General features: G+C 34.3%; 3 protein-coding genes across 7 annotated transcripts in view; all 3 read right to left on the reverse strand.

Annotated features, from left to right (window-relative positions):
* Positions 1 to 1,915: 1,915 nt before the first annotated feature.
* Positions 1,916 to 8,704, reverse strand: LOC117690035 (DDRGK domain-containing protein 1). Its single transcript, XM_034472848.2, has 8 exons — positions 8,540 to 8,704; positions 8,061 to 8,192; positions 7,009 to 7,139; positions 6,714 to 6,815; positions 5,926 to 6,048; positions 4,748 to 4,786; positions 4,337 to 4,393; positions 1,916 to 3,823 (listed from the first exon to the last, which is right to left on the reverse strand). Exons 1-8 carry the CDS (start codon positions 8,634 to 8,636, stop codon positions 3,587 to 3,589), a joined length of 918 nt encoding a protein of 305 aa, XP_034328739.1. The 5' UTR covers positions 8,637 to 8,704; the 3' UTR covers positions 1,916 to 3,586.
* A 490-nt stretch (positions 8,705 to 9,194) lies between these two features.
* On the reverse strand, positions 9,195 to 16,781 carry LOC117690567 (uncharacterized protein C2orf42). The gene is made up of 9 exons (XM_034475016.2): positions 16,625 to 16,781; positions 14,760 to 15,463; positions 14,036 to 14,162; positions 13,407 to 13,562; positions 12,697 to 12,831; positions 12,211 to 12,312; positions 11,118 to 11,326; positions 10,242 to 10,398; positions 9,195 to 10,016 (listed from the first exon to the last, which is right to left on the reverse strand). Exons 2-9 carry the CDS (start codon positions 15,447 to 15,449, stop codon positions 9,820 to 9,822), a joined length of 1,773 nt encoding a protein of 590 aa, XP_034330907.1. The 5' UTR covers positions 15,450 to 15,463; positions 16,625 to 16,781; the 3' UTR covers positions 9,195 to 9,819.
* Positions 16,782 to 18,238: 1,457 nt separating this feature from the next.
* The window catches only part of LOC105326570 (helicase POLQ-like), a 51,869-nt gene continuing 47,348 nt past the window's right edge, over positions 18,239 to 22,759 (reverse strand). For all 5 annotated transcript variants that reach the window (XM_066068672.1, XM_066068670.1, XM_066068671.1 and 2 more), the window contains 5 exons: positions 22,004 to 22,102; positions 21,480 to 21,653; positions 20,994 to 21,107; positions 19,977 to 20,111; positions 18,239 to 19,102 (listed from right to left, as the gene is read on the reverse strand). In XM_066068672.1, coding sequence (XP_065924744.1) covers positions 18,950 to 19,102; positions 19,977 to 20,111; positions 20,994 to 21,107; positions 21,480 to 21,653; positions 22,004 to 22,102 — 675 coding nt within the window. In that variant the 3' untranslated portion in view covers positions 18,239 to 18,949. The remainder of the gene's footprint in view (positions 19,103 to 19,976; positions 20,112 to 20,993; positions 21,108 to 21,479; positions 21,654 to 22,003; positions 22,103 to 22,759) is intronic.

Here is a 22,759-nt window from a genome sequence, read left to right on the forward strand (position 1 = left end):
AAGGCCAATATTGATTACACTATGTTAATTTTACTTTATATATATATATATATATATATATATATATATATATATATATATATATATATATATATATATATATATATATATATATTGATTACACTATGTTAATTTTACTTTATATATATATATATATATATATATATATATATATATATATATATATATATATATATATATATATATATATATATATATATATATATAGTAGGCATTTTGGCACACCCAATTCACATAAATGAGCTAATCATAGTTTCACAGTGTATAAAAGTACTATAGTTAACGTATGTAAATTATGCATGTAGTTTACAAATGTGAATCTATATTTGTCAGCAAAATCTTTTAATAACGTTTTTTTTCAGACGGATAAACATAGATAAGCATTCGTAAACTGTATTTTACAACCGTTAAATATGGTTTTACAGATGAAAATTATAGTTAACGAAGTTAAATATACTTTACGGTTCGTCAACTATAGTCAACAGTTACATGTAACTTTAGTGTAGGGTTCGTAAACAATACTGAACAGTCGATATCAATGTTTCAGAGGTGCAAAACTGTAACTAACACTGAATATTAATTTTGAACCCTAAACCCCAATAACATCATTAAACATGAGTGACACAAAATGGGCGTGTCTTACAGCATAGCCGAAACACGGTATTGGCTGCGCCGCGTAGAAATATATAGCATGTGCTACATAAAAAAGTGGTTTTAAAATAATGTTGTTTACAGTGTACACATTGGAAATGATATAAACATAGGTAACAATATTCTTTGAATATTATGATCGAGGTGATAATTTCGGTCGGAGCGTGGTCAAATCTATCATAAAGCCCTCCGGGCCTTATTGGATTTGACCCGCCGCGACGGAAATTATCACCTCATAATACATGTTCTCAAAGAATGATTCCTTATTCCTTAAAAACAACCATTGGCGATTGCAAAACAAAGTTTTTTTCTGATAGATATAGTTACACAATTTGTGAAAACTATAATTAAAAACTCTTAATTACAGTTAACGGATGCAAAATATGGTTATCGTTTATTTACAGACAGAACAAACTTGCATCTGCGTTCACAAACTATATAGTTTAAACCGTTAAATATAGTTTTACGGCCAGCTGCATGGTTGTAGCTCGCGGTCTGAAAAAAAAATCGAATGGACGACAAACTGTTTTTCATTAGATTAAAGTAAAATTACCATACACTATACTGGTATACTATAATATTTATATCTACCGGTAATTTTTTTTTCTTCAAAATTCTGTTTTCTAAAGTGTCCATGTACACTGGTATAATATGGATTTTCGGGATTTAATATAAACATTGGATACTTTTAAATATATCATGGTACCAGTTGGGGTATGTGTGGTAAAACCTTCAAATACACGTACATGTACAGTTTACTGAAACCTGACTTTAATGTCAATAAACAAACTAATGGAGTTAAGACCGAAGTAAATTTTAAAGGCACCATTTTGTAACAATACATTCGAACTTTTTACAGGAAAATAATACAACTAGTAAATAAAAGTCCGTTTCCTCTTAGAATATACATGTAGGTATTGTATAGCATCCAAGGTGAATAGTTAGCAGAACCTTTTTTATAACGCCATTCTCAGTTAAGGTCAGACAGGTTGTCCGTAAATAATGGTTCACTATACAACTGTCATAGGAAAATGTAAAGTTGACATGTCTGATATCTGATGTAGACTACCATACATATGCCGGTAAATATATATCTTTTTTAAAATTCAGATTTAAAAGATACAGACCCAGGTATATTAATTATCTCCAAGGGCGTTTTAATCCATCCGTAAAAACAGCTGACGATTAACATGATAAAAATCAAATGATGAATTTAAAACTTTAACACAAGACAACAATCATATAGGTCAACAAGATGTTTAATTATTGCAGTGAATATATAAACAAAAACAAAACCACTCACACAGCGGTGTCTCCTCCTTCATAATGATGTCTAATTCCACACACTAATAAATGCATGTCCCTTCCCTTTTACCCAAGAATATTTGGAATTTTTCTATAATAAATGATATAATTATGGCTAAAATTCAACCTCCTTAATTATATTAGGTACACAACTTCCCGTGTATTGGAGTTGTGTTTTGATAGCGGCGGTATATATTGAACCACATTAACAGTTAAAATACATAAACAATGACTATGTATAACAGGTACAGTGTTACATCATCAATATACTATACACTACATTAGTATGCAAAAATAAATCATTCCGCCAAAATAAATAGTATGTTTCACACAATTATAATCTAGGGTAGTTTGGTAAAACCTTTTATTACCTAATCAAAGGGATTTTGTTGTTTTATTACAAATTAAATATTTGCGTCTATTTTGAACTGTTGGTCAAAAAACTGCAATCTATTGGACCGCCGGTCAATAGACTGCGATCTATTGGACCTGCAACGTATTTCAGAACGCGGGTTTGTTAATGTTACATCCTTTCGATAGTTCTCAGGGAATGTATATTCCTTTACATAGACGCTGTTTTTAATACTTAATGAAACTAAATTCAATGTTATCAAAAATGGAGTATCATATAATCTAAAGCTTTATATATGGTAAAAGACTACTTTAAATCTAATGGGTTGAAGACTCCCCCTTCTTTGTGTTAACTAATATTAAATTGAGATGTTGTAATGCATGCAACAGGTTTTGTGCATGTAGAAGATGAAAAAAAAATCTGAGTATATTGCATAATGGCACGAAAACTATCTGCAATATGCAAATTGTAAACCCCGAAAACTAAAAAAGGAATGAGGTAATAAAACAATTATTTAATGCTTGAACAGTCAATAGACCAGAATTTTTTCCCTTGGTGCAGGGAACAGCTCAGTATGATCTATTGCCCTCGGCCGTTGGCCTCGGGCAATAGATCATACTGAGCTGTTCCCTGCACCTCAGGAAAAATATTCTGGTCTATTGACTGCTCAAGCATTAAATAATTGTATATTAGTCTTTATCAACATTTCACTGTTGTTGTCAAACTTGGCCATACTATCCGACAGCTCCTCCTAAACCAAATCTAAATCATATTGCACAATTATAGTTTTCCTGATTACAAGGCATTAAGGGTTTTCAGTTTGATGATCCCTTATTTTATAACAAATCATGCTACCCTGCATGCAATGATGCCAACGCCTTTACTTTTAACAGAGATGTAAATGTTGCACAATGTTCCATATGCCTTGTAATAAATCAAACTTTTATTAAATTTACATTGACAAAGAATAAGTCATATTTGGGTTTTGTAATTCACTAGATTAAAGACGATACAATATAAGAACTACTTGTCCAATGAATGAAGATTTTTTTTTCCTCCCTCTTTAAGCCATGAATACAATCCATTCATAAGATCCAAGAACACAGGCCTGGAACAACTTATCTAAGATGTATCGATTGGTCAACCAGAAACAGTTGGTGGTGTAACTGAGGATCCGCTTGTACGGACACACAGACAGACAAACAGACATTTCAACACAATGGCACCTTCCTCAAATCTCTCCTAACTTTGAGCGTTCTACGCGCTGACTTCGGTGAGTAGTCTTTTCTGTACCTCGGTGTTGTCCGGCGTTAGATTGATCAGCCGATTACTGGACTCAGCTAGGTCTGTAATGGACACTCGTCCGTGCTGTTTGATAAACTTCGCCACAGATTCCAGCTCCTCCACCGTGATGTAGATGAACTTTCCTCGGTCGTCCATGACCCCCGTCAACTGTCCGTTCTCCTGCAGGTCTTTTACCCGATCAACCGCATCCTATAGAGAATGTACAGTACCAAAGTGTAAAATAAAAAGTAAAGATAAACAAAGTCAAATCACCCAATGTCAAAGTTTTTCTTTTACATCTTTTTTCGCAGTTGAGTTATAAATCAATGAGTGTACAATGAAAGTCTGCATTGTTTGTGATTTTGGGAATAGATAAGGGGCAGAGACAGCAAGTCTTTCATATTCCAATACTCACTCAATGGTCTTTTGTTCTCATGGGATCTAAGTCACATAATTGAATTATTTCCCAAAGTTTATGTTTAGCAATAGAGTATTACTTAAGCAATGATGTTGTTAAACCTAAATCAAAATGGAATGTTTGAATGTCATTCAATGCTTCTGTCAAATGAATGTATATGTTAGATTAAGAGATGCTTGTATTTGCAGAATGAATGACCGTTCTACTCGCTTTCACTCTCTATTGTATATGACTGCATGCACTGGTGAAATTCACATGCATTGAGAAGACAGTTAAAGTTATTGGGACCTGGAATACCAACTGACCTGTGTCTTGATTTTAAAATGAGCTGCAAGGTCCTCCAACATTATAACCTTCATCTCCTGTAGTGAAAAATAGATGTACAATGACACTGTAAACTCTAATCCACAATTCAATAGGGAGGAACTTGACTAGTAAGATGAAAGATGAATTTATTTTCAACTGCTGGCAAAGAAACTATAATCTAATGGAGAGAGTAAGCAGTTAGAGCGATGAACATAAAAAAAATAAAAGCATTGCTCTGCAGGGCAGAAAGGGTTCAAAGAATTTGCAAACAAAAGATTCAGTTAATTCAGTTATTTGAGACTAATCGCATAACATATACATTATTAAAATGGACATTTCCACAAGACCTATTGTAATAGTGTCTTGCCAATTCAAATTGAGACAGATTTCAACCCAGGTAACAAACTCACCTTCACATAATCAATGAACTCTTGTAGCAGAGACTGCGACTGCAAAACAGAGGAAAACAATGATACGTTAACTAAAAAATAAACCATTCCAAGCATGATATACTAGCCTAATGTAAACAAATCTATTTTTCCTAACATCTGATTTTTAAATTTCATCTCTAAATTTACACATTACAAACAAAAGGCTTTACCTTTTTCAATTTCAAAAAGTTAATAGTTATGTAATAATATATGTAATGGAACGAGCGCAGATTTAACACAGTGCAGTTTGATTTTTGTAGAATAAAATTTATTTGAAACGCACACAGTAGGATCCGCCTGGTTGCCTATTCAAATCATTAGCCAAAGTATACTAAATGTCGCGTGCTCTGTCTACATTATGACGTCATTTTCAGATGTAAATTAAACGTACACATTTTGTCTTCGGAAATAGCCGAAGAGAGTTACGTTTATTATTCCGAACATTTTTAAATATCTTCTTTCATTGTTTATCGATTTAATTCATATAAATGCTGCGGTAATAAAATTGAATACTTTATTCAGTATCTAAAAGATCAGTTCCTTGATGTTATTGTTTTTATTTTCCATCTGATAATTTGATAAGACATACATAAAACTAGTCGTGTTTCTTGTTTAAAGCACTATTGGAACTTATCTGGTGTCCTCTTTTATTTCTTTTCATTAAAATTACCTTCTATTGAAACACTGGAACATTTTAATCGAGTTTAGGGGCAATAAACATCGATAAGTACCAGTCAATCAATGATCGATCTAACTTTTTAAAAACAAAATGGCTGCCAATATGGCGACGCCCAGGGCTGGAAGAAAATTTTTTGGGCCTTAGTACCCCTGATTCAACTTTCATTTTTCACTGATTTTCTTATATATACGTGTTACCATTAATCCTCGCTTCGCGAAGCGGGCTTCGCCCGCCTCTCGCTGCGCTCGGTATAAATCTTGTTTATGTAATTAAACAATAAAAGTCAACAAAGGTCTGTCAAATAAAGTATATGTACCAATACAGAAAGGGTTCCATAAAATCATTTAGAATGACGGTATTCAACTATAACGGCTTCATTTAATAAAATTCTACAAGGTGGTCATTTCGACCAATCGTCCTGGTCTCTTTAAAAGCCAATCAGAGCCATTCTTTCAGTAATAAAGGGCAGACAACTCACGCTCAGGTCTGGCCCCACATCCTCCTCTCCCTCCTCCTCAATGCTGAACGCCTCCTTCAGTTTGAGGTACTCCTCCTGTTCACGCCTCTCCTCCTCCTCTTTACGAATTCGCTCCTCTTCTGCCTGGAAAGCATTTCAAAATGCCACACTCAATATTCACTCTTGACAGCAAAGAACAAAGGCTCTCAAGACAGAAAATGCTTACTAGGTTAACAGAAACAGTGAAGGGTGCATACATTAGCAGTTAGAATCATACTACATGTAACATCATTATATCATTATATCATTATATTATTATATCATTATATCATTATATCTAGTACATGTGTGATATGTTTTGCATTTTCTCTCTCAAATTTAAGAGCAAAATTAACATCCCTCCCCCTGAATAAAAATCATAATGGATAGATATGGAGGTTATCATAAATTTAAGTTGAAGGGATTCTTTTAAAATACTCTGTTCTCATTAATAAATCTTTTTGGCCTGTGACCTATGAAATAAACAACATCCTTATCCCAATTCAGTTACATGTACATTGTGAAAAAAATTCTGTATCAATGCAGTGTATAATCAGAATAAGTTAATTATATCTGTACATCAGTAGATGAGATTAAGAAATCAGTGCAACAGTAGCAAATTCATACATGCACCAATTCTGACAGCGATTACTAAGACCCTCGTTTCTCTGTCTAATTACCCTGGCTACCCCTTCCATTACATGTATTACATGCTTATATTTTGACAGAACTATATGTAATGAAGACCCTCGTTTCCCATCTCTAATTACCCTCGCTGCCTCCTCCGCCTTCATCGCTTCCTCCTCCTTCTTCCGCTGTTTCTCTAGGAGAGCCTCACGCTCTTTCCTCTCTTTCCGCTCTTCTTCTTCAGCCTAATGTTTGGGGAGGAAAAAACTCACTGTTTATCAAAAACTTTGAATACTTTCAAAAGCCTTCATAGTATAAAACATCTGTATATATACATATTCTTGTGAAACAATTGCATAAAAATAACATATTTTTCTTAATTGCAATTACTATAAATTTTTATACTGTTTTGAAAAGACAGAGGAATCAACCACACACCAATCTCTGCTGTTTTTTCTCTTCCTTGGCTTGCAGTTTTAACATTTTCTTTTTGCCAATCTTTCTCCCTTCTCCTTCAAAATCTTCGAATGGATTGATGTCATCTGTGTCTAATGGCAGGGCCTCTTCATCTGTCATTCAATAAGACAGCCACAATCATATTTAGAGCTTTCATTGCACATGTATTCTATGGTAATTCTAACCCAAGATTTAATTTCACTGTGACTGACTATTTGTGGTGGCAAAATGAGTTTCAACGTGCCTCGAAAGGACATCATGTTTTGTAAAATTTATCAAGGTGGTGGAGTAAATATTTGAACTGTAGAAAAAGGTACCACTCCATAAAAATGACAGTTTAAATGTTTTAAATTATATAAACTTAAAGTAATGAAAGGCAATGACATTAAAGTATCAGCTAGATCAGATTACTTTGGTCAATTTATTTCATATTCTGTCTCAAGATATTTCTGCAGCACATCTTTGTAAATTATTCGATATTTATCAATGTAACTCAAAGTTCAAACAATGTTCATTTTATTCAATACTGTATATGGGGAAATATTCGACCTCATTTTATCTAACCCCCTCGTTGTCAGTGGACAAAATGAATACAGGGCGAATTCAATGTCTCAAATTATTTGGATGATAACATTGGAAAATCATATATCATGTGAGGAATTCTGAGGGACATTTGAAAGGAGAAAAGATGTCAACATTTCCATTTCTAAATTTCCATAAGAAATGTCTTTTCGTTCCTCAGAACTTTTCGGCATGAAAAACGTTATAATTATATGTGTCAATGAAGATACTTTACATTTTTTTCCTTTCATTGACTTCAATTGCACTTCTTTCAAATATATGTGCATTTTTATCATAAAAAAAAATTGTCCAAATGTGCTGCATAAATATCTTGGGACACGATGAAAAAATATTTCACCATGACTTTCTTGTCACATAATGATAGAAATAGAAATTATATCTGCTGATAAGTCAACTCAATTTCGGGAGTATGGTGTAATATTCGATGATGATTAATTAATGCCAGTAATTACCTGAGCCCTCGTCTCTGTTGTCCATCCTGTTGCGCCTCGGTCTCGCTCTGCGCCTGGCTCCAGGGGGTAGTTCCTCTCTCGCCCGAGCCGCTGCCGCAGCCTGTCTTCCTACATCACGATTTTCCTGTTTTTCTACAAAAATTATACTAGGCTACACATCAAACGAACTCCTTAACAGTAACTGACATACTGCTCTTTGACTAAGTGTGAATAGGATGTATTTGGGTAACGACGATTTTTTTAAAATTGTTAACAAACTAAAACTAGCAAAATGCCAAACACTGTTGTGTATATGAATTTGCTATTTTGAAACACCGTCGGTTTGTAAGGGTTTATTATTCAATCCTGTATTCAGTTCACCATTCAACCGACTGACCATTCAATGAGATTTAAACCACCATACGACTTATTTCTGGCAATAAATGCTTAGAACAGCTGTAGAAGACATCAAGATACCTCGAAGTTCTGAGCAGTTTTACCTTTTTTGTTGTCCTTGCAGAATATCGAAACCAACAGCATTATTACTCCTATTGTCGCCGTCATAACCAAATACACCGTTCCTTGGTCAACAGCCATTTCTAACAGCTGACGAGAAAATTTTTACAGATGTTTTCCAACACGACGGAAACACTCAATTTAATGTATTTTTAGAGTCGGTTGAGTGAGAAAATATATTTCCGGAATTAATAAAGAAATTAATGAGCAATCTTGAAAGAATGTTTGCTTTCTACAGTTAAACATTTCAAGTACTGTTATAATAATCTGTTCACCTTAGCTGTATAATGACATTAATATAATTTGGCTGCTATTAGATCTGAATGTACTTTCCATCTGTAGTTCACATAGGGATAGTGGAGTTCTTTATTATTTGTTCTCAAAGATAAAAATTATTACAATGAAAAAGAATATTCAATGTATACTTTTTTCTAAGTCTCCTTGGACTTAGATGTCATGGACGATTGTAAATAAATGTAAGATTACTACTACAAATAAAATCATGTACTCTCTCTCTCTCCTCTCTTTCTCTCTAAAAGAAGTTCATACATTAACATCATGTGCTAAAGGTATTGGACTGAAATCCATAAAAACGGTTTTTTTTCAAACATTTGCACTTACAGAAAAAAAAAGATGAAATGCCGTATTTTTGTTTATTTTGTATTCTTTCATAGTTTACTGCAATTAAAATCTCTGCTAAAATATTCCACATGTAAAGCAGTTACTCTTGGCACTTCCAAAGTCTTCCTTTCAAAGTTTAATTGATATTCCATATGCCAACAGGAACAGACACATATTGATAATATACTAGTACATGTAATAATCATAAATACTGAAATGATGTCTGAAGACAACATTGTCTTAACAGAGTCTGCTAACAACATAATTTGTCATATGTTCACACGAGACTAGATCACACAGGAAATCTTTCACAGAACATTGATACTAAGTTCTGGTGCTTGTTTTCTCAGGTAGTTTATATTGACTCTTGTAGCTGTATACATCAAGTCATTCAGGTGTTTTCACAGCTACTGATAGTTTATATCGCCTCTTGCATGAGGCTGCATGAGGCTGCATATCTGTTTGTTGATAGACTAAGTTTATTTCGCCTCTTGTAGCGAAGGCTGTATATCTGTTTGTTGTTATGAGTCCGTATTTATATCGCCTCTTGTAGCTCTACAGTTATTTGGTTGTTGAGACAGGTAGATTATTTTGCCTTTTGTTGTTTAAGAGATGTAGTCATTTGGTAGTCGAGACAGCTACTTTATAATGCCTCTTGTAGTTGTATAGTTTGGATTGGAATCTCATGGGTCACAATCGACCGCGCCTCAACAATTTGCCCGTTTCTTTGGTGACCGTACTCGAACTTGATTCTCAGCTCACCGATCCTGGACTTGGGTAGAATATCTGGAATCCACTCGATGATGAAAGGTGTGGGCTCTTTCTGTTCATTGGAAGATCCTAAACAAAGCCATAATATAAATCAATTTAAAAATCCAACATCACACATGTACCGCCTAAATCCAAACATCAGGCTAGGAGAATTGATTGCACCAGTATACAATCATGTAATTACATTTATTTTCACACTTTTCCACACTACATAAACTTCAGAAGGCAAGATTTCAAAGTATTTCAAAGTATTGCTATTTTAGTGTTCTCAAATTCAATCATTATGATTCTTACCCACTTTGAGGAAGGTTTTGAGTTCAAACGGTCTGATTGGCATGGGGTTTTTGCCTTTATACGACTCCTCCATGCTCTCAGGGGTTTTTGGCATTTCATACAAATCATAAGTACCATCTCTATTCTCAACAAAGGTGCGATAGATCTCCAATTTCATCTGTAAAATGCCAATATATACATGTTTTATAAAACAGTTTCTTTCCTTCAAGTCTGGTTTGAAGGCAAACAACATTTTTTTCTTTTTTTAAAAATGTATTTTGTACACATATCTGTTCTCTTTTGAGAAGTGGACAGGCATAACCTGCATCCACTTCTCTTCGCAAGCCCTCATATTTTGATTCTGGAAAACGTGTAAATATCGGAACCAAAGACGGTTTATGCTTCGACCCATGTTTTGACTCCAGTTTCCCTGAATTTTCGTAACAGACCTATTATTTCTATATTTTAAACATAAATGCATTAAACATAAACATGTAAATGCATTTATAGGGCTTGCGAAGAGAAGTGGATGTAGGCTATGCCTGTCCACTTCTCAAATGAGAATATACACATATGTATTGAATAAAAAAAGATCTCGAACTGCTTAAATCACAATTCAAATAGTGCCCAGTACACATGGCTTAGGCATAAAACTATTAAAGTTTATACATGTACATGTAAAAGAATTGTAAGAATCTTTTGTATGAAGATAATTTTACTCGTTGTTATAAATGGTAAATTGTCTCTATTACTTTATGTATAACTGGTCAATTGTCTGTATCTATTACTGATAAACCGTCTCTGTCTGTTAATAAACAGATCGAATAGACGCCATACAACATGCTTTTCACATTACATGGAGACAACACTGCTTGTAAGATTCTGAATTTAACTGACCTCTGGTGTGTCAAAGATCTGTCGGACCTGCATCACATTGGTGATGTGCCAGGTGTACTTAGTGAACGTCCCCAGGGGCAGGGCGTCCTTCCGGACAAAGCAGGTCGTGAAGTTAGGCAGCCGTTTCTTCTTGCTGCCAGACGAGATTCTCTGCTGTAGACATTCAAAGAAGACTTGTGGAGCGTGAAAGACTAATGGGTCTGGATTACCTAAAAACAAACATCTTCTTTATTTCTTTTTAATTTTGCAATTGTCTTGTTATTATGTTTTAATAAACAATTACACTTTTTCATCTGCAACATCCTTCTCAATTATGAAGAGATAGTGAATGGAAATAAACAAAATGTTGAATCAGCCCAATAATTATCAGAGAATATATTAAAAACTTAGGTTAGAGTTCACAGGGATTAAATTTTTTTTTTAAAGCCACTTGCCCTTGTGCATGTACTGACTTGGAATCCACTAGCCCAGTTTCAGAATACGCCCCAAATTCCCCCAAAAAGAGAGGGAAAATCAGCTAATTTTACTGATATATTTATTTCTCAAAATCAATTCATTAATCAATCTTGAATGGATGAATGTTTCATTTTCTAATTTATCTCACAAAATATACAGAATTTGAAAACTGAAATCTGGAAAAAAATATAATCAATTCCTTGATATTCATTTTTTCTTTGTAAATTGTTAATGTAAACACCACTTAAGCAATCGCCATTTATACTTGTTTATCATTTTGTTGAAATGTCTATTGATTTAATCAAATATGTAGACAGAACATTTTTTGAAAACATTGTTTCTGTTTTTAAAGCTATTTTATGATTTTAAGATCTTTTCAGGTTGGTTCTGTTATTATAAAAGCAATTGTACTACCGGTGATGTATTTCGGAGATAAAATACATGAAATATAGTTACTGTAGCTTTTTCCAGATTCTGGTAGCTAAATGTTTAGTGTTACTGATTTATTCTAAAGTACCGGTACTCAAAAAGTTTTCATGGCTCGGCCTGAAATTTATTGCTCGGGGCAACGGGAAAGCGTAATTCTAGAGCCTTAGTTCATTGAGGGTGATTTATAAGTACCAGTTTCCCCCCTTACCATCAAACTGGTAGTGCATGGTTTGGTTGATCCTCTCAGTGACACTGCCCAGCCACTGATGGAACGACACCACCACCTGAGACTCGTCCACTGGCTGTGTGCCTACAAACAACAGCAAACAGGAAGTCGGTTCAGATAAAAATGGAAATGATTGCAAGATGTACTGAAAAGAGGACAAAGTTTAATTGTGTGGGGTGAATGTTTGAGACCATCACTAAATCAAATATTTCAAATATTTAGCGACTGCTAATTGGACGTAAAAGAGGGTTACATTCAAAAGGTGGCTTTAGGGGCAAAGAGTTAAAATTTGTCTAATAAAATAGGAAAAATAATCAAAGAGTGCATTTTAAAATTATGTAAGCATGTTATAAACTTATAATAACACTTCAATGTTTTACTTGAAGCCTGAGACTGCCTGACTGACTTCCGGGGCCTGTTCTATAACAGTAAGCCGACGTCACACTGACTACTGCTGTAAAAACTCACCTGGTTTCTTGGCAGTGGAGATGGTGGATTTCGTTTGCAGGGCTTGTTTGACAGGGCTGTTTTTCTTGATACCATTGGGTGATGCTGCACTTCCATTTCCCTCTTGTAAAGTGAGCAAAGCATTACTGGCTTGAACTGTTAAAAAAGAAATCATTCAATACTGCAAATTAATATGACATTTACTTACATTAAGAATCTCTTAGGGTATGCTCTTTCTAACCAATTCATAAATTTATTTTGTCTGCTAAATGTACAGAACAGATATATATTTTTTAAGGAAAAAAACATTTAGATTATATAACCACTAAGTCTCCCCCTTTTACCAGACATATGAACCTAAGACCATAAATTCTATATTTTAGAAGAAGCATCCTTGCTCATCATAATATTGCACTAAGTTTGTCTTCTAGATGCCCGGGAGCAGAGGAGAAGATTTGTATAAAAAAAAAAATTGAATTCATTTCATATAATATTTTCCACTCAAAAAACAAGGTCAGTGCGATCAAGATTGGCCAAGTAATTTAAAACAAGAATTTGAAAAATGATTAATATGGTAATAACAGACAGAAACAGATACAAATGGCTCTAAGATGAAGTGAATTCTGCAAATATTAAAACCTTAGAAAACATCCAAAGTGTATGCCTTTACTCATATTTAAAGTTTGAGTTAACCACATTTGTTGATTACTGACCCAGTTGGGGTAACTTACCTAGTGTCTCATCCTTCCTCTGTTTTTTGATTGGACGTATCGAGTCCTCCGTGATGACCACCTCCAGCGCCGTGGGGTCGGGCGACAGGTCTATCTGGTTGTCCTGGAATATCCCCACCACCTGCGCCTCCTGAGAGATTTCTGCTGGTATTGACACTATAAAGAGAGCGTATTGCTGCTCAGATTACACCATCAATGACAAAAGTTATGCTCCCTCTGAAAGCAGCATGTGTATTTAAACTACTGTGAAGAAGCAAATTCAAAGGGTTTTTCTTATGCTTTGATCTGTCACAAAATAAACTTTAAAGTCATTTTAAAAGATACTGACAGGGGGAGAAACTGATGGTCGCCCAATATAAATGGGGAAAAAAATTTGTATGAAAGCCAATTTCAGTTTATTTTCACATAAATATGACTGAATATCAAGAAAGTTAGCATGTTTAGTCCAAAATATATACTGGTCGGTATACATGTATTTGCTCTAGTATCATAAAAGCATTGGCTTCATAAATAAACACTTACCGAGTATTACCAATACATCTTAATCTTATGCATCTTAACCTGTTCAAAGATGATGATTTGTTGAATAAATACTTCTGTAATTAATACTTCGTTCACCCCCAACTTACAATTAGCATCCAAGTTTATGTAATATTCAAACTCCTCTTGAAGTTTCTCATCGCTGGCAAAAGCACATATACAGGCATAAAAGTGGACGCATCTCTTGTGAAGGTCTTCTTTGGGGCCTGGCTTTGTCTTCAAAGAAATAAAATCACCCCTGTCATTAGGATACATATGTAATATTTCCTGTTGATTTACTTCACATATTTTGAAAAATCAAACATGAAGAAAAAACCCATTAAAATTGACACTGCTATCAATTCTACAGTCACAACTACATTGTACTGGAACACACTAATCATTTTTAAGTGAATGCAATTTTTCTTAATATGTTTACTTTAAAGGATAAACAACATAAATGATACACAGTAACACACTCTGGGGAAATGATATCCATATTTGTTATGACAATACAGCTTGTCAGATGGTGATTCATCAGTTATGCTAAATAGCCAAGCATGTTAGCATTCTTCTACAATTTCTAATATTTTTTAAATCTAGTAACAAATTCTCGATAGAAAACTACACTATTTTCCTTATTAAAATACCAGTATCACCCAATTCAAAAATCAGACACAAAATTTAGAATATTCAAGAATAAGTAAATATGTCTGAAAATATATATAAACCAGTACAGCACAGATCATTCTTACACTGCAGAGTAATAGTTTAGAAACAAAATCATATGACAAAAATTACAAAGTATGAAATACAAATCAATACTTTTTGTACCTTAAAAGATCTGCATGTACATTGAAATTTATGCTCTGGCTGAGTTCGATTCCTTGAAGTCTCGAAAAAAGCAAAATGTAAAAAGCCAAGAGGCTGCTTTGGACTGACTTTACACTTGACCACCATGATGTTTTTGGTGACCCTTTGAACTAGAGGTCCCGTTGTCTCTGTGGCCAGGAGCCAAATAGCCTGTTTAGTATCGTTAGGGACCTGTAAGGCATTTAGCACCGAGTTCTTCAGAGTCAGTGGCAAGGCCTCCTGCTCACATTCAATAGCTGCCCGTATATGTGGGCACGAGTCACTCTGAAACCCTATCTGGCTGTTCCGTGAACAACTGTCAACATAGCACCTTGCAGCCTGATACACAATAGCCTGGTCTACTACTGTAGCTGGATTCCCGTCCATGTCCTGAAACAGAGGGAGCTGTACGAAGCCCCGATAGTCCGGACCCCTGTCTCGCAATCTGACCGAAAACACTTGGACTGTAGAACCAGTCATAATTTTGACAGCGTCTGCACTGTGTCCTTTCTTTTTCTCTCTCTCCTTGAAAACGACATCACAGGCTTTGTTTTTACAGCTGATCCCTCTGGTTCCATTGTAAGTCCCACACTTTGGACACTTTCTTACTCCTCTTAGTGTTGGCTTACCAAGATCTTCAAACAAGGATTTAAGTTTATCTGGTGTGGCCATTTTTCTTTTTTAATCTGAAAATAGAATTTATTATTTTAGACTTTTACATGTATCTGCAAAACCACGATTTATATAAGACAGAGTTCAGATCTTACACCTTAATCTATTAAATTATTGACCACTGGATACTCTTCATGAAAGTAACATGTCTATTCCAGGTTGAAGGTCAAATATTCAGCCCAACAATATTCTAAATAAATCAATTTCATGCAAGTTTTTTTTTACCATCTCATTACGTGACCTCCATGTTAAGCCTTTGACAGTTGTTTGCACATTTGTCTCTTTGATGCACGGCACAGTGAGCAATGATAGAAATAAAACTTTTAAATCATTGGAAATCTAGCATACCAAAAAATTTGACAAATTCCAAAACTATATCATCATTATAAAAAGTGTAGGTTAAATGAAGAATAAGATGGAATAAATATTTTTACAGAAACTTAGAAGTGTTTTTTTTTATTTGAAGGGCAAATCAATATAGATTTGCAAAACTGAAGTTCGCTCTTGGCAAATATAATTACATGCATGGCGTTCTTTGTCATGTTTCACCCACCTATAGATAGCAATCCGTTTTGTAAAATAGCAGTAACCAAATTATTTTGAAAGGGTTACTTATTCAAGGGTAAACCACAATTTTCTGAGGATTCACTGGAGGCACTATGAGCTGGAACCTGGTTCAAATCTGTAATTTCTGTATAAAGTGACTGTAACAGAATAGGAGGAACGACTACAACTAGACTCAAACCCAGGACCCTTTCTCTAAAAACCTGGACTCCATCAACTGAGCTAAAGGTTAACCCACTAGCTAGTGCTATAGTATGAGTGTGGCATTACTGAGCATATACATATATATACATATACACACATCCATCACATTTCTTTTTTAGTCTTTTACCATGTTTAACATCAGAACTGGGAGTGATGGAAGTCTTTCACTCCTTTGACATTTGATTCTAAAACACTTCGATTTTAAGGATGACCCTGAGCAATGGGAAGGCATAAATAGTTCAGTTAAAAATTATTCTGTGTATTTTGTTGAATAAACGTACTGCTTTAAAAGATACCATTGAATCAATGTATGTACAAAAGTTGTACGAAACGACATTACCGCCTTACATAATTAGGATTTGTAAATAATGATCACGCTCGATGGAATGGCTAGCATTTTACGTTACCTGTTCGAGTATAGAAGTTTATCTATCGATTTATATCATGAAAATCACATCTGTTCACTCTTTAAATTGTCGTCTGAACTTCTTTGGCTCATCCACCATGACAGCTATCCTGCTCATAACGCGGTCAAGACGACAGAGCTGATTGGACAATAACTGGCACATGATCTGAAGTCCATTTTCATTGGATATCAGAAATTAAATACAGTAAAAGAATAGTTACTGCAACGCTCACAATTCCGGACTTTTATTTTGAGATTCTTTTCACGCATAAACTTTTATTCGAATATGATCCATAATATGAACTCATTGAAACAAATTAAAGTAACCTGCTCAACACAAAGAAAAAAATAATATTAATGTGAATCCAACAGTTCAGAAAAACTTAGATATTTGAGAAAACAGGTTTTAACTTTGTCTAGCTAGGCCCTATATATATATGCAAACAAAACAGAAAATAAAATGTATGATATATATTGATCTACTTCTTTGTCTATTTGGCTAAAAAAAATAAACTTCTAATTTTTATTTAGTTACAAAACTAAGTGACATTATTAAAGTTAAATTTAGGTATTATCTAGTCTAGATTCTCTAGTCTACTCAACCCTACTCAATTTGATTAAAATCAGCCAATCTGATAATTAGCTAGTGGGGTTTTTTTCACCAATGGGGGCAGGGGCCCTTTCAATTGGGAAAAATAGTGACAAAACAGGAAAATTGGTAAAATTTGTTCTTATCAATTATACATTATATTGTAATGAAATTTAATGATTTCTATCATTGATTCAAATACTAATAAAACACTCTTTTTTAGAGTTCTTGAAATTATTTATTATTATGTTCAGTTTTTCTTGAAAATTTTGACAACTTATAAAAAGATTTTTTTTAAAAATTAACCACAATTGGGAATTTTTGGTCCAAAATCATGAAAATATTAGATTTCCAATTGGGACTGGGGCCTAATTTCGGCCCCCAAAAAACACTGGAATGGTAGCATATCTGAAATATATCTGAAGCATATCTGCTTTTAATCAAATTGCCATCATCGGAACCCACAGGTTTTCTATCTGTTACACTGCTTTCAACCCGTTTGAAAACCCAAGTTCTACAGAGAAGGAAGAGACTGATGCATTTTTCCAATATGGGATAAAATATCAATATCTCTATAACAACTGATTCAGAAGTTGAATTCCCAGTGTCATGCAATTTCACATCGTCGGAACCCACCGGTTTTCTATCCGTTACACTGCTTTCAACCCGGTTAAATTTGCAATTTGACATCGTTGGAACCCACGGGTTTTCTATCCATTACACTGCTTTCAACCCAGTTGTCACTGAAAGTTTCAAATCACTCAAATTATCATAAGTTTTCAACCCAAATCCTTAAGAAAAGAAACTCCATATAGTTAGGGTATAAATCAAGACCCCAGACCGAGTGGTTTTTAATTCAAATCCTTTAATCCTCAAATCTGATAAGGAAGTGCATAGATTTAGGTACGGTATAAACTCGACAGACTTCAGGCTGAGTAATTTGGTGACAGTGGGGCCTGAACACCGACATTTATTTTAATTCCCTCATATGAACAAATAAAAACAACAAAAACTATGACATTTGAATACATTTTTAATGCAATCATATGTTGGCAGTGATTTTGCTTTTTTTCACAAAATTGTCATTCAGATATGCAATGAAGAACAAAAATCATTTTAAGACCTACCGTAATAAACAAGAACCTGTACATGTAAACATCTCATTCTATCATGGATCAACAGTTAAACATGTTTTAATGTAAACACATCGTTATCTTTTTACAGGATCCACTGAAGATATAAGATCTTTAGAAGAAGCTCTCAACACTCACTGAGCTCTATTGAGGTATATGATCAAAAGTTTACAGTTGCAATGTTATAACACATTGTCAAATTAAAATAATATCACAGTCTTTGAAAAATGCTAATACATGTCACTACATAAAACATGTAAATACATTGTATAACAGTTAAATTGCACTATCTCATTCTAACAGAGATTTCTTTATAGTCCATGGGACTGTAATACTTTTTTCACAAATTTTGGAGCAAAGGATTTATAGCACCATTTGTAGTTACAACACTGCAGTCAGGTGTTTGATTTCTCGCTGATTTGATTTTTAACCATTGACAAGGATACATGTAAGAATAAAACCAATATATTTATAGCACTCTGTTTTTGTCAATAGAATCCCGGATATCAGCATAAATAATTGAATGAGATGAGCTGCAAAAATTACATCACCTTAAACGGAGATGCACAAGCCTTAGGTTTATTTTTCTGCAATCAAAACTTTCTCACTGGGATGAAAAAGAATGAGAAAAAATATCCATTTCATTCAGCTGTGACAATGACCTTTGGGACCCCTGTGAGGTCATTCGGTCGACTGGAACAGTCACCAGGTCTTCCACTTCCTGTAGCAGCGCCTCAGCCTTCTCATTTAACAGAAGCTGTAAAGAATGGACACAAAATTGTTATCAACTACGAGTTCAATAATTGCTGCCATTGAATATTTTTTCAATGAATCCCTTGGTTGATGATTCTAACACTGTTTAAACTTTTTCCATTGTGTTTGCAGCCATGTACATAAATTTTCAAAGCATCTAATCTCATAAATATATAATCGTACGTCATTATCTCATGACTACCGGATATATAACAAAGCTTTCTTGAGATCAAGATTTTAAAGAAAAACTGTTTTTTAATAGTAATGAAAATTTTTTGTTTACAAATCAAAAAATAAAAATGGCCATATTCTTTATCTAAAAAATTAGTTAAACTCTTTTGAATACCATTTAAAGTACCACTACACACAAATAAAGCATGCAGGAAGATTTTTTAATCTATTTAGTAAAACTTCATAAAAGATCATAATCTATTTATGATGTAATAATCCCTTACATATTACATTCTAAATAACAAAAATCAAGTACATGTGAAACAAGAGAAAAGCTCTCAATGTGACAGCAACCCAGGTTCTCTTTTGTGTATTGTAAACAGTATCCATAAATCATTTGTCATCCCACAATTGATAAACACAACCTGTCCAGAGAAATAGGGTACTCTATAAGCAAACAAAGTTTAACAGGTGGTATTTTTTCAAAAAATTATCAATAATCAAAATCCAAGTGATATGCACATCTGTGATATATGTACAATTGATCTGCAAAACAACAGCTTCCTATCTTGAAAACTGTAGGAGGAGTTATTGACCTATACATTAGGAGTACTCTTCTGGCGGCTGCCCTTTCCTTTGGAAAACCAGCTCAGAACATGATGCAGTAAAGTTGTGAACTTTGCTTAGGAGGGACGGACATATCTTACCTTTGCGGAAGCCACGATCTGCCTGGCAACTTTGCGTGGGATCTGTTTGATGGACCTGACCAGGGTCTCTGGGTCAGCGGCTGCTACCTGGGCGGTGGAGTGGAACCCTGCACTGTACAGCTGCCGCGCTCGGCCCTGTGTTGTTTTATTTATTAAAAAGAAGAAAATAGAAGAACTTAAACACAGATGTCAAATAAATATCCTACATCATATATGCATATAAACAAGTAAAGTTCTTTAAGTGAAAAAAAACTCTTGTAAATACATGCACATTTATGTTTACATTTATGAATTTTAGTGTAAATTTTTGGTGAAATTAAACATTTACATATGTTTTAAACTTTAATTGACAAATTTCATAAGTTCTACATGTAATCACAGGCAAGCCAAATAAAACGCACACTTGTTTTATCATGCTACAGGCATACAGCAAGATTGGTGGGGGAATGCTACAGGCATACATGTAGCAAGATTGGTGGGGGAATATTCAAATTCAACTTTATGTATAAAAGAGTTATTCCCCTTTAGCAATTTAGCAATTAATTCAGTTTATTGACTTCCCCATGTTGGCATACAGTCAAAATAAAATCAAACAGACAAAAGAATATTATAACATTAAGGCTTTAGCGCTAACAGTTTTATAAAATTCTTTCTAGTCCTTGGAACTGTTTTCTCTGCTTAAAGCATTTATATAAGTAGACACATAGACATTTTGTAGTACATGTTTCATTATCACTAGGATTAACAATTTCTTCATTGGGATGACTACCATAGTATATTTTATCATTAAAAATATCACAATATTGAAATGGAAGATTGTCATACACAGGACAGTAAAGTACAAAATGTTTTTCATTTTCGACTACTGATAATGATTTACAAGCAAAACATATTAAGCGATTGGCATTGTGTGGCAGTGCCTGAGAAACTTTTTTTTTTTGGGGGGGGGGGGGGGAGTTGAGGGGACTTAACTTCCAGTGAGCAAAGAATTTTTAAAACTTGATATTCACTACACACCAGCTTAACTCCAGAAATCTCCATCAGAGGCAGAAGTTCAGCGGACACACAGTATGCCAGTCGTTTGACAAACGTCCCTAGTAACTCCTGATAGGCCCAGAACTCCTCCAACTCCTAAAAGAAAATTAGTTCACGTACTGTAAAACAACTTAAACCAAATTACCAGTAATATATTAATAAAGTATACAAAAGACAGTCCTTAAAACATAAAACAAAGAAAAATATATATACTTATGTGTTGTACCATTTTGAAGGACAACGTTTCAATGTTTTAACAGAAAATATCTTGAATTTCCCCCAAGCTAGATACATTCGGCTTGAAGGGAGGAAGCTATAAAGCCTAGACTTTGAAGTCAAGGTCAATAAAAAGATTAAAAGAATCGAAGTTTTCTGTATAGATATGGAAAGTCTACGTATCCAAGGGTGTATGTATACATGGACATCTGACAGCTTTAAAAGAACTACCTGTAGCGTTACTAGCGTTACCTGACAGAAGTGATAGACACAAGCACCAAAGCTGGCCGTGCCGGACAGGAGGTTCTGTATAAACCCCCGGGGCTGGTCAAACTTCTCGGCCACCTCCCACAGGGATTTCTGTCTCCATAGGTCGTACAACATCAGAGTCAGATAGAACCGCTTCACAACAAACTCATCCACAACCTACCAAGGAAAAAAAAAATCAGATAAAATTAATGTACACCCCACATGTTCAAACATCTTTCAATCATTATTCCATAGTTTACAGTAATTTACTCAAATGATCAAATGAGAGTGGAATGTTCCTCTCTCTTTCTATTGGAATCTCTCTCTCTTCTCTCTCTCTCTCTCTATCTTCTCTCTCTCTCTCTCTCTCTCTCTCTCGTTCTCTCTCTCTCAAACTTGATTGGATCTACCTGGCTCCAAAGACATCAATGTTGGATAGTGTTCTTGTTTCTTGAGTTACATGTATAAATGATAATACATGTATTTTCATATAATACAACACCTGTCTAGTATAATGTTACTCTTACCTGCCTAGTCACCTGTCCAGAGGCCTTTTTAGCAACATAAGCTTCAGGTACACCTATTAATTCAGCCACCTTTAGCTCCACTGGAGTCAACAGACTGATCTAAGAAAGTAATCAAAGACATAAATTTAAACTTTTGTAGCAAATCTCAAAATGTTACTGAAAAAAAGCTTTGCACAATATATCAACCTTCCATGCATACATGTTCATGTAAATACCTTTAGTTTATAAGACCAAAAGCACCTGTTAAAGATTGCTTAGACATAATTTCATAATAAAAGCAAGGACATCCTGTACATGATTAAAAAAAAATCATTACAACTCAATTTATCCCAATAGGATATGGAAATTTTGCCCCAAAGTCAAGGTTTGCAGGACATATCTTTTCAATAGTAATGATCTTGCAAAATCCATGTGATATTTTTTTAATTTAAAACTAATCTGACCTAAATGTATGCAGTCGCTGTACTATGTGTATGTCTGTTACTCATGAGGCCCTTTGACAGTCTTTGATCTCAAAGGGAAGGAAAGAGTAACAGGTAACACTCAATCTATGGTGTCCTTAAACAGGAGGAACATGACTCAGTCCCTGCTGCTCTGATCACACCAACACTTTAAGGCAGCGGCCACTGAGGTTCAGTGGTCAGCGACAGAAAAGTTACTTATTCAAATCTCACTGTAACTTCAAACCTGCATAGCCTACGACAATCCTTATATACATGATTGTATACATATAAATGGGTAATTTTTTTTACTAAT

This window comes from Magallana gigas, chromosome 8 (assembly GCF_963853765.1).
Source record: "Magallana gigas chromosome 8, xbMagGiga1.1, whole genome shotgun sequence".
Classification (NCBI taxonomy): Eukaryota; Metazoa; Mollusca; class Bivalvia; order Ostreida; family Ostreidae; genus Magallana; species Magallana gigas.

Bases quoted from the DNA above. Each gene is read 5' to 3' on its own strand.
- LOC117690567 (XM_034475016.2), bottom strand. From the start codon at position 15,449: ATGGCCACACCAGATAAACTTAAATCCTTGTTTGAAGATCTTGGTAAG. The intron at 12,832-13,406 runs GTAAGTTACCCC...CTTTTTTAACAG, and splicing joins GAGGAAGGATGAGACACTAG to TTCAAGCCAGTAATGCTTTG. The intron at 10,399-11,117 runs GTCAGTTAAATT...GGCATTTTACAG, and splicing joins AGATCTTTGACACACCAGAG to ATGAAATTGGAGATCTATCG.
- LOC117690035 (XM_034472848.2), bottom strand. From the start codon at position 8,636: ATGGCTGTTGACCAAGGAACGGTGTATTTGGTTATGACGGCGACAATA. The intron at 8,193-8,539 runs GTAAAACTGCTC...TAATTTTTGTAG, and splicing joins CTGCAAGGACAACAAAAAAG to AAAAACAGGAAAATCGTGAT. The intron at 3,824-4,336 runs GTCAGTTGGTAT...CATTCTCTATAG, and splicing joins ATTTTAAAATCAAGACACAG to GATGCGGTTGATCGGGTAAA.